We start from the raw sequence: 12,256 nt of genomic DNA, 5'->3' as shown, positions 1-12,256 counted from the left end.
ATAGATCATTATAAAGAATACATAAACAAAATACCTTGTGAAGCAGTAACGATTCATTTTATTTGGGATGCTAATTAGGGGGTGATTTTCGCGATTGTTTTTACCAAAATATAAAAGGGAGCAAAAATATTTTGAGCGTAACTCACTTACTTTTAATGTTAGAAGTTAAAAAAAACAAAAATAATCCTGTTTTTAAACACTTTAAAAAATGTTTTAATAAGTTTTCCCCGGAAAGTGCTCCGTTTTTTGGTTATTTCACTTTGAAATATTCGATTTTAAATTGGACGAATAAGGACCTACTTTTCATTAGTTACAATTCCGCTTCTACTGGGTATACAGATTTCATGCGTACTCCATTCTTTTCACTATTTATAAGCTATATTTTTACTAAGAATATCTTCTTCGATAAAATACTTACTTTTTGAGTTATTTGCGAAAAACGGTCTAAAAGCATGATTTTTGTTGTTAAAAATGAATAATATATTCACTCGCAAATAACTCTACTTTCACCACCGAGAAGGGGTATTTCCCTCCATTTTTGTAAAAGGGACGGTGTGTAGAGTAGTAAACATTTCTTATATAATAATAGACAATTTCAACTACCTATTCCCAAATTTTCATCCTTCCTTTATTTTTTTGGGTCAGATTGTTCTTTGATCGGGCTATGTATCAATTTGAAACGATAAAAAATGACCTACAGTATCATACGCAAAGCATGCGAAACATGGGTGCTGAAAAGTCAGAAACAGACCTTTTAGAAAGATGGAAGAGAAAAATGCTAAGAGCAATATAATATGGAGGTGTGAAAATAGATGATCAGTGGAGAAGAAGAACCAATAAAGAATTGGAAGAACTGTATAAAGAGCCAACGATAACGATGACGATCAAAGCACAGAGAATAATATTTGGGGCAAATCGAAAGAATGAGAAGTAAAAGAATGCTAAAATGGTACTCTTACGTAGACCATAACAAAAGAGAAGGAAAGGCAGGCCAAGAGAAAGATGGAAGGATAGTGTGTACGAAGACCTAAAGAAAAGTAACATTGAGAGATGGAAACAACTAGCATTGAACAGAAGGAGAGGGAAGTAGGTGGTGAAAGATTGTATAAATGGACTGAATTGTAATTTTATAAAATTTATAAGACTAAAATAAAATGTAATCAGAAATGTAAACATTTTATTCCTAGGCCAACAAGGAATATTGAGCTTAATAAGTAATAAAAAATGTAGTTTTATATCGTAAAATATTTTGAAAAAGTTCTTTATTTTATATTTACTATCCACATTTGCATATACGTGCTGTCGTGCACGGATGCGTGCTGTCGCCACAATTATTCAATGTGTACTCCCAACTAATATTTCAGGAGGCACTATGGGAAAGAATTGAAGGTGTAAGGATTGGAGGAAGCATCATTAATAACATAAAATTTGCAGACGATACCGCAATCATGGCAGAGAATATAGACGATTTACAAATTCTCTAGATATCATTAACAGAGAAAGCAAAAAGATGGGACTAACAATGAATATAAATTGTTTAAATTTCATTTAAACATACGAAATAATTTAAAATAGTTCGTCAAGTTCCATTTTCTTTAATGTCAATTTGTCATTATAATATATTTGTAAGTATAGTTTAAGATTAGCAATAAGTGACAATGTGTAAGGACATGAAAACAATTCACCGTGCTCTGGACTGTCACAAAAAACTTCAACAAGAAAAGTCAGAAAATTATAAAAAAGTTAGATGAATTTTTTCTCTTGAAGACATACGTTGTTTCTAAAAGTTTGCACTCACAAGAAACAATACTTTGTTTCTCTCCAAGTTTTACATATTACTTTATGTAAAATAATAGTTTTTTACTGATCAGAAGCAATACTTCGTTTCTTCAAGTTTTTGTTCTCAAGATAACGCAATATTTTACCACCTGACTCCAGATACTCCAAGAATTATAGTGAAAATTCTCAGATTGGACAACCTCACCCTTCACTCTCCACACCCTTTGGGATTTAAAGACGAACTTTTTTTTCCGTTTTTATTTTAGTAAGTTTATGTCACGGACTAGTCAACATCTGTAAGTTTGTAAGTTAAGTTATTGTTATATTTATTTCTAAAGCTCAGCTAGAGTAGGGTTTTCAGGTTTTTTCATTTAACTATACATTTTTTGTACTCTTGTTCACTATTATTTTGTTTTTTCTCATTTACAATATACAATTGTCCTAGTTATACGTTCTTTTTAATTTATCTTTAGCTTTAGTGGAATTATATGTCAGCTCATTTTTCTCTTTAGTACCTTTGCCATCTACAGTATTTCTTTTGAGGCACAATATTGATATTTCGATATTAAAGCAAGAGCTCTTCTATTTACGATCCTGCACCTGTGCTTGTACATCTCTAATCCAAGATCTTTTCAAGATTTTTGGACACTTGGTTAACTCAATTGTTAACACAAGTTGTTTGGTCCTTCGAGCCGGATATCAGAGGCTCTATTCTGCTCTAATCATTGTTTTCAATTTATTGCTCAAACACCGAAATTTCCACTTTGTGAAAAGTTCAAAAATTCCACTAAAATCGTCCTCAAACGTTTTCTCTAGTACCTCTGAAATCCTAAATCATCTGACAACACCACCCAAGCACCACAATAACGATAATCTTGTTCTAACTCATCCCAACACAGATTTCTTGCTAGACTCCCTTATTAGCGTTCCAGGTTTTCGAATATAGTGGGACAATTGTATATTAGATTTAATTGTTGGATTTAAAACAAACGGAAAATGGAGCTTGAAAAATCGTTAAAGTCACGGCGTTTAGCTAAGATTAAAATTACCAAAATAAGCAATTGGTTGACAAAGAATTTGGATGATTTAAATATTCACTCTGTACAGGAACGAATTGTTCATTTAAAGGAGGCCTACACTCTGTATACCTCTTCACAAGATTTCCTGGACTCTGAGGAAGATTATGACAATTCCTCAGAAGATTCAGATGTTATTGATAATTTATATTTTTCTATAATCTCAACTTTGCAAGATAAGCTGCGAAATTTTCAATCGCCCTCAAGTAATGAATCACACAATTTAAGTTCCGAATCCGTAGGTCACAACTCTAGTATTTCTCATAAAACAGTAAAACTTCCCGAATTAAAAATAAATTCTTTTAATGGCGACATTAACAATTTTCAAACGTTTCATCAAATTTTTTTAAGTATAATTGATTCAGACTCTTCTCTGTCAACTATTGAAAAATTTGTCTATTTGCGGTCGCTGTTACAGGGCGAACCATACAAACTAATAGAAAACTTGCCACTTGTTGCAACTAACTATCAGTTAGCTCTCACCACATTAGTTAATAGATACTCAAATAACAAATTGATTATTAAGAATTTGCTTTCTAAGATCATTGATTGTAAAAGTTTACAAAACAATGCCCATTTTCACAATTGCGAGATCTACACATTTCTGTATCAAATGCATACAACTCTCTTTTGAACCTGAACCTCTCACCTGAAAAATTGTTAAATTTAATTTTGATATATCTGGTCTCTAATAAGTTAGACTTTAATACTCTTAGACAATTTGAATTTACCTCAGAAGGTGATCAAATGGATGACTTCAGTAAATTCTTAGAAAATATTAATGTTCGTGCCAAGCATTTGGAAAACTTACACTTAAACTCTCATTCGCCAAAACATGTAAAGCATTCTCTACACACTAGCTTTGATGATAAACAAAGCAGTTCATCGACTCAATCTAACTCTAACAATTCTTGTAGTTATTGTAAAAGAAAATATCACTCAATTTATTCATGTAACGATTTTAAAGCTCAGCATATTAACATTCGTAGAAATTTTGCCAAACAACATTCACTTTGTTTTAATTGCCTGGGCAGTAAACATTCTATCAAGGATTGCGTTTCTAAGAGAACCTGTTTTCATTGTGGACATAAACATCACACTCTTCTACATTTTGATTCTAATAAACCGGGTAATAAAGATCCTCAACCTCATAGACCTAACGTAAACATTGCAGAACAAAAAGAATCAGTCACTCTCTCAAGTAACTCCGAACATGCCGCTCCGATTCGTAATCAACCACGTTCCGATTCTCCATCGCAAAATAGGCCCTCTACTTCGAAACAAAAAGATTCAATAAGTTTAGCTACTTCTAAGGTCAATAATAGGGATTCTATTATATTATTGGGTACATTAGAAGCTTACATAAATTCTTCGAACGGGAAAAAAGTATTTGTGAAGGTATTGCTTGATTCAGCCTCTCAAATATCTTTTATTAGAAGCTCACTGTTAAAAATTTTAAATATTCCTTCACAACAACACATAGTAAAAGTTCGTGGAATTGGCTGTTTGTCTAGTGACTTCAACCAGGAGACCATAGTTCGCATAAATTCGGTATCTTCTAAGTCATATTTGGATGTTCGTTGTTTGGTTTTGGATCAGATCACATGCAAACTTCCTCAAGTAAGCATTAACGCAAATGAACTGAATATCTCTCCCGAAATAAAACTTGCCGATAGTAGCTTTTGCACTCCTTCAGAAATTGATATACTTTTAAGCGCAGAATATGTCAGTGACATACTTTTAGATAAGGTTATTCATCTCGGTAAAAATTTACCTATATTGCAAGATTCCACCTTTGGTTTTATTGTAAGTGGTCGCATACCAAATTCGTGTATAATAAAGAAACCCTCTCATAACATGTATGAAAATCACTTAATTACGTGTCATGCAAACAAAGACTTTTCGGAAGAAGAAAACTTATCGCAATTGCTTGAATCCTTTTGGGAATCTGAAGAAATCCCACTTTCCATCTCTAATAGCTCAATTCATCCTGCAGAAACTAACTTCTTAGAGTCAGTAAAAATTCTTGATTCAGGTAGATATCAAGTGTCTCTAAACTTTAAAGAAATAGTCGATGACTTAAACGTCGGTAATTCTCTCTCTGTAGCAAAAAGTAGATTTTTTCAATTAGAAAAAAAACTACACTCGAATCCTGGTCTATTTGAAGGGTATAAAAAAATTATTGATGATTATTTAACAAATAATCAAATTCAACAAGTTCCGTTGGCTATTAGAACTCCTCAAAATAAGGAAAATTATTTTCTTCCACACTTTCCAGTACTCAAAGACAATTCCTCTAGTATTCGAGTAGTATTTGATCCCAATAGTTCTAGTTCTACAAATTTTTCTCTAAATAAAGTATTAGACAAAGGTTTTGTTTGCCAACCAGATCTGTTTCAAATTCTCGTTAGATTTCGTACCTTCCGCCAATCACTAACCTGCGACATAAAGGCTATGTACATGCAAATTAGTGTTTCTGAAAAGGATAGACATTTGCTCAATTTTCTGTGGCGTGATAATCAACGAGATCCTCTAAAATGTTACCAATTGACTCGACTCCCTTTTGGATTAAACTGCTCTCCTTTTATCGCAACACGTGTTTTAAAGCATATTGCAGAAAACAACTCAGATGCATCACTCGCATCACAAACTCTTTTATGCTCCACTTATGTCGACGACCTTCTCAGCGGCGCAGACACACCAAATGAGCTGGAGATACTCTTTTCACAACTTTCTTCATTGTTACAAAGGCATAATTTCTCTTTGCATAAAATACATTCTAACAATATAGAATTTGTAAATCGACACAACCTAAATCCACACTCTGAAGTGAATTTAAATTTGGAAAATTCATCTTCTAAAGTATTAGGTATTAAATGGTCTTCGAAAGAAGACACATTTTTTTTCTCTCCCCCGTGTATGGATTTTGAGCCACCACTCACGAAAAGAAAGATCTTAAGTGTGATTGCACGATGTTTTGATCCCTTGGGACTAATCTCACCATGTCTCTCAGCTGCAAAATTATTGTTGCAGAAGCTTTGGATTGCAACTCTCTCATGGGATGAGCCTATAAACGACTCTACTTTAATGAAAGAGTGGGACAAATTAGTTGAAAATTTTAGTTCAATTCAACAACTGAGTTTTCCACGTTGCTTAGTTTTAGATAAGGACGTTGTAAGTTTTCAGTTGCATACATTTTGCGACAGCTCAAATGTCATATTCGCCACTTGTATATATCTCAGAATACTCTATAATGATCAGTCAGTATCATCTCATTTGATAACATCAAAAAGTAGAATTGCTCCAATAAAACAAAAATTAACAATTCCGCGCCTGGAATTAAATGCAATTTTGTTAGGTGTTATTCTGACACAAAACGTTCTTCAGATCTTACACAATAGATTCACTATTTCAAGTACTCATATATACTCAGATAGTTTGATAGCTCTCACATGGTCGCTCTCTAAAAAATTCTCTTATACGCCTTATGTTCAGAACAGGGTAAATAAAATACGATCTATCAATGATACATTCATTTATCATCACATTGGCTCTTCGGATAACCCCGCTGATATTCCCACAAGATGTAAAAATCTAGTAAATGACTCAGACCTCTTTAAAATGTGGACGACTGGTCCAAATTTTCTAAGAAATCCAGAAATTGATTATTCTTCCTTTAAATTAATTCCTCTCACAGTGAATGTACCTGAATTACGTACAACACAAACCTCATTAGCTAATATCGTAAACAAGGATCTCGATAATGATACACTTGAACAGATTTTCTCTCGCTATTCAACATTCATAAGAATGCAACGTGTTTTGGCACAAATATTGCGGTTCATAACTAATCTTAAAAATAGAAGATTGTCAACAGCTCTAATTGTTGGACCCTTGTCTGTCGAAGAGATCCATAAATCCACACTCACTATTATTCAATACCTACAACTTAACGCATTCTCTAAGGAAATTTCAGAACTGAAAAACAATAAACCGCTCACGAATAAAAATTTCAGATCTTTGAACCCCTTTTATAACCCGTCGGATTCTACCCTAAGCGTAGGCGGTCGCCTTGAGAATGCAAATATTTGTTTTGACCAAAAGCATCCCATTTTACTTCCAGGAAAAAATTATATAGTCTCTCTAATGCTTCAAAATACACACATTTCATTAGGGCATATTGGTGCTCAATCAACTCTTTCACATTTCAGACTGAAATACTGGCCTTTGAATGGACTTCGTCAAGTCAAACAGGTCATTCACAACTGTGTCAAGTGTCACAGATTCTCCACGAAACCTTCCACGCAGCTTATGGCAGATCTGCATTATAATCGTGTGATTGGTACACGTCCGTTCCAGTATGTTTCGGTAGATTATGGAGGATATTTTCATGTGAAATCATCTCACCTTCGTAAAGCTCCCGTATATAAAGTTTATATTGTATTTTTCATATGTACCACTTCCAAATGTGTTCATTTAGAGTTGGTGACTGGTCTTACTGCTGAAGCTTATATACTATGTCTCAAAAGATTCATAGCTCGACGTTCTGCACCATCATGCATTTGGTCAGACAACGCCACAAACTTTTACGGAGCCAAGAACGAGTTGCATGAATTATACGAATTATTTCTTAAACAAGATGTTTCAGATGAAATCAGAAATTTTTGCACAAGTAATTATATAGATTTTAAATTTGGTACCCCTTTGCACCCAGAACAGTTCGGACTTCACGAACGGGGAATCCAATCTGCAAAATATCATATTAAACGACTCATAGGTAAAGAGATTCTTACTTTTGAATCTTTCTATACAATTTTGTGCCAAATTGAGGCCATATTAAATTCTCGTCCAATCACCAAACTGTCATCTGATCCATCTGACCCTAGTTGTTTAACGCCAGGTCACCTTCTTATAGGCAAACCACTCATGGCACCTCCAGAAGTAGACGTCACAGACTCACCAACAAACAAGTTATCGATGTATCAAAGAATTTCTCAGATACAACAGCTATTCTGGAAGAGATGGTCAATTGATTATCTCAATTTACTTCAAAATCGCCCAAAATGGCAAAAACTCACAGACACACTTAAAGTTGGGGATGTTGTTTTAGTCAGAGACGATTTTTCCCCTCCATTTAAATGGAATATCGCTCTCATTACAGAATTAATTCTTAGTAAAGATGGATTAATTCGAAATGTTAGATTAAAATCTAGAGACAAATATTATACTCGCTCAATTCGTAAGATCGCCCGTCTCCCTATCGATACAGGGTACGATTAAATAGTAGTAGCCGTTATGTCTTGAAAATACATTGCTAACATTTAGTTTTTTGTTTTCTTCTTCTCTTCTCGGCGGTGGGGAGTATGTTTAAATTTCATTTAAACATACGAAATAATTTAAAATAGTTCGTCAAGTTCCATTTTCTTTAATGTCAATTTGTCATTATAATATATTTGTAAGTATAGTTTAAGATTAGCAATAAGTGACAATGTGTAAGGACATGAAAACAATTCACCGTGCTCTGGACTGTCACAAAAAACTTCAACAAGAAAAGTCAGAAAATTATAAAAAAGTTAGATGAATTTTTTCTCTTGAAGACATACGTTGTTTCTAAAAGTTTGCACTCACAAGAAACAATACTTTGTTTCTCTCCAAGTTTTACATATTACTTTATGTAAAATAATAGTTTTTTACTGATCAGAAGCAATACTTCGTTTCTTCAAGTTTTTGTTCTCAAGATAACGCAATATTTTACCACCTGACTCCAGATACTCCAAGAATTATAGTGAAAATTCTCAGATTGGACAACCTCACCCTTCACTCTCCACACCCTTTGGGATTTAAAGACGAACTTTTTTTTCCGTTTTTATTTTAGTAAGTTTATGTCACGGACTAGTCAACATCTGTAAGTTTGTAAGTTAAGTTATTGTTATATTTATTTCTAAAGCTCAGCTAGAGTAGAGTTTTCAGGTTTTTTCATTTAACTATATATTTTTTGTACTCTTGTTCACTATTATTTTGTTTTTTCTCATTTACAATATACAATTGTCCTAGTTATACGTTCTTTTTAATTTATCTTTAGCTTTAGTGGAATTATATGTCAGCTCATTTTTCTCTTTAGTACCTTTGCCATCTACAGTATTTCTTTTGAGGCACAATATTGATATTTCGATATTAAAGCAAGAGCTCTTCTATTTACGATCCTGCACCTGTGCTTGTACATCTCTAATCCAAGATCTTTTCAAGATTTTTGGACACTTGGTTAACTCAATTGTTAACATAAATAAAACCACATTAATGGTGATCTCAAAAAACCCTGTTGACAACATACATCTGACATTGGAGGTAAACCGATAGAAAGAGTCGAGAGGTATAAATACCTAGGAGCAATTATAAACTCACAATTAGATCAAGATGAGGAAATAAAGGTCAGAATAGAAATAGCTCAAAAAGGATTTATAAAATTCAAGTTAATGTTTACAAATAAGAAATTGAGTATGGACATTAGATTGAGGTTCGTCGAATGTTATGTTTGGTCGCAACTTACTATATGGGGTAGAAGCTTGGACTCTAAAAACACAATCCGTAAAAAAAATTGGAGGCATTCGAGATGTGGCTGTATAGGCGTATTCTGAAAATTCCTTGGAGTACAAAAGTCTCAAACGAAGAAGTGTTAAGAAGAATTGGATATGGCAGGAAGATTATGAACACAATTAAAATAAGAAAAATATCGTATCTGGGCCACATACTTCGTAACGATAAATACTCTCTGCTACACGTCATCAAGCAAAGAAGAGTAGAGGGGAAAAAGGTTTGGGAAGAAAGAAGAAATCTTGGCTGAGGAATATCAGAGATTGGACTAACCTCAGTGTTGAACAGATATTTCACTTTGCAAAAGACAGAGAAGCGTTTAAAAAGGTGATCGCCAACCTTGGTTAGAAGACGGCATAAGAAGAAGAAGAAGAAAATCCGCATTTACACATTATTTTTACTGTCAACGTCCGGTGTTGAGTGTCAGTTGTCAGTTGAAGGGTACAGGTTCATATATCGCCGAATGATTTTTGTTTGAAAAACCGTCCATATAGAGGAGGTGCCCGGCAAAAGGAGGTGTCCGTTAAGAGAGAGTTTACTGTATTTGATATTATTACTAGAATTTATTACTTTATTAGAACTATTTATCACTTTTGATTCATTGTTTCAATTTTTTTGTGTGTTTTTATACTTTTACTTACTTCCGAAGTAACAATCACTAACATTGACTTTTCAGCCTAGGTCCAAAATACCTATACGCGATTTTCGGCAATTTCGTGAAATAAAAATATTTACCTAAATTTATTTTTTAATAAGGTTTTTAAAAATTAATTTAGATTATTTAATGGACACTTTGAATTTTGTACATGTATAATATACTAATTATAGAGATAATATATTTAATTTAACGCTAACTATGAAAGTAAAGCAGATCTGCTATTACTCATATTTAAATAACAGCTCCACAAAATACTACGACCGCAAATTTATAACAATTAAATGTCTGGCGTCTGGGAACGTTTACACAGTGTTGCCAAATAACGGAAGTCACAACGAGCGGTGTAGTATACGGAAGTCCCTACGCGTTCTGTATATCACGTGTATTCTCGTGCGGGAGCGACACTAGCGCTGATGATATACCGTCGTACTAAAATCTGATCTTATGAGTATATTAGATACGATGTGACTTCTAGTGAAATTTTTGATATAAGCCTTCTAATACCATCTAGTAGCCAAATTCGTAAAAATTTAGGCAAAACGTTGTGACTTCCGAAATCGGAAGTCATAACGGTATATATGAAGTGACAACGTATTACGAGTATCTACTTTGGAAGTTACATGGATACATGTATCAATATATATATATATATATATATATATATATATATATATATATATATATAAATTTTTTTTTTTTTGGGGAATGCAGTCAATAAATTTTTGGGCTATTCAGTGAAACACTTTGAACTTATTAGTCGAGCTTTCGAAAATTTTATTTTCTTTATCAAGACTATCTACAAATAAAAATGTTTAAATTTAGATAAAACTCAAAATATAAAACTTAACTTACTGCTCGTGGTTACAAATTAATAATTATACAACTTATATAAAAACATGAAAATTTCTTAAAAGTAATATGTAAACGTAAAAGTTTTGATAGTATGTCAATTCGACATCACTCAAAAAAATGTCGTTGGACTACTATAATAATTCGATGGGTTGGGAAAATTTATTGATTGAAATTATTAAAAATATTATTAAAAATTATTAAAAATTATTAAAAAAAAAAAAAAATTTATTGACTGCATTCCCCAAAAAAAAAAAATTTTTATTACAATTCCAACAGTCATTACATATTAACAATCATATATATATATATATATATATATATATATATATATATATATATATATATAAAGCTATATCATATTAGCTATATCATACTGATGACGACTAATAAGTCAGAAACACGTGTCTATGGTTGCATTCCATCTTGTGCATATTTTGTTTTATATATATATATATATATATATATATATATATATATATATATATATATATATATATATATATATATATTATGTATATTTTTTCACCCCCGAGAAGAGAAAATATTTTTCACTCCGTATTTCCCAATTTTTGTAAAATGGAGGGGATGTAGAATTGTAAACTTTTTCTTATAATAATAGACAATTTCAACTACCTATTCCCAAATTTTCATCCTTCCTTTATTTTTTTGGAGGTTTTCGTAAAATTTTGTGTTCCCTGATAGGGCTAGTTAATTGTGCCGGTGAGTGTATTATTTCCATCAGCCCGATGAGTTTTCTAGTAATAAAAACAATTCAGTAATATTCGTATAATTTAATTAAAACATTCGCAGCTACATTTAAGTACAAAATAAATTATTTCAAAATTAATTTTCCAACATGATATCCTGATAAAGAGGTAAGATATGTTCTTTAAATATAGAACTAGACATTCCATGTGTGATTTTTAAAATGTCTTTTGCCTTTTTCAAATGGTCCAAAGCATCTTCTGAACAATCTTGATGCAACAATAGTTTTGCAAGTTTTAAATGCAGTAAGCCTACCATTGGATGAACATTGCCATAATACTCACTAAAATAAAATAAAATTCAATTAAAAGCAGTATAAATTATACAGGGTGTAACAAAAATGCAGGTCATAAATTAAATCACATATTCTGGGACCAAAAATAGTTCGATTGAACCTAACTTACCTTAGTACAAATGTGCACATAAAAAAGTTGCAGCCCTTTGAAGTTACAAAATTAAAATCGATTTTTTTTAATACCGGGTGTCCACTTATATTTTCCCCCATTTTAACTGCCTATAACTTCTAAACGGCTTA

At 32.3% G+C, this 12,256-nt stretch overlaps 1 protein-coding gene across 3 annotated transcripts in view; it reads right to left on the bottom strand.

The window, feature by feature from the left end:
• Positions 1–11,732: 11,732 nt before the first annotated feature.
• The window catches only part of LOC126884366 (histone-lysine N-methyltransferase SMYD3), a 435,662-nt gene continuing 435,138 nt past the window's right edge, over positions 11,733–12,256 (bottom strand). For all 3 annotated transcript variants that reach the window (XM_050650298.1, XM_050650296.1, XM_050650297.1), the window contains one exon: positions 11,733–12,004. In XM_050650298.1, coding sequence (XP_050506255.1) covers positions 11,800–12,004 — 205 coding nt within the window. In that variant the 3' untranslated portion in view covers positions 11,733–11,799. The remainder of the gene's footprint in view (positions 12,005–12,256) is intronic.

This window comes from Diabrotica virgifera, chromosome 5 (genome assembly GCF_917563875.1).
Source record: "Diabrotica virgifera virgifera chromosome 5, PGI_DIABVI_V3a".
In the NCBI taxonomy this organism is placed as follows: Eukaryota; Metazoa; Arthropoda; class Insecta; order Coleoptera; family Chrysomelidae; genus Diabrotica; species Diabrotica virgifera.
This window is presented reverse-complemented; position numbering and strand designations above follow the sequence as displayed.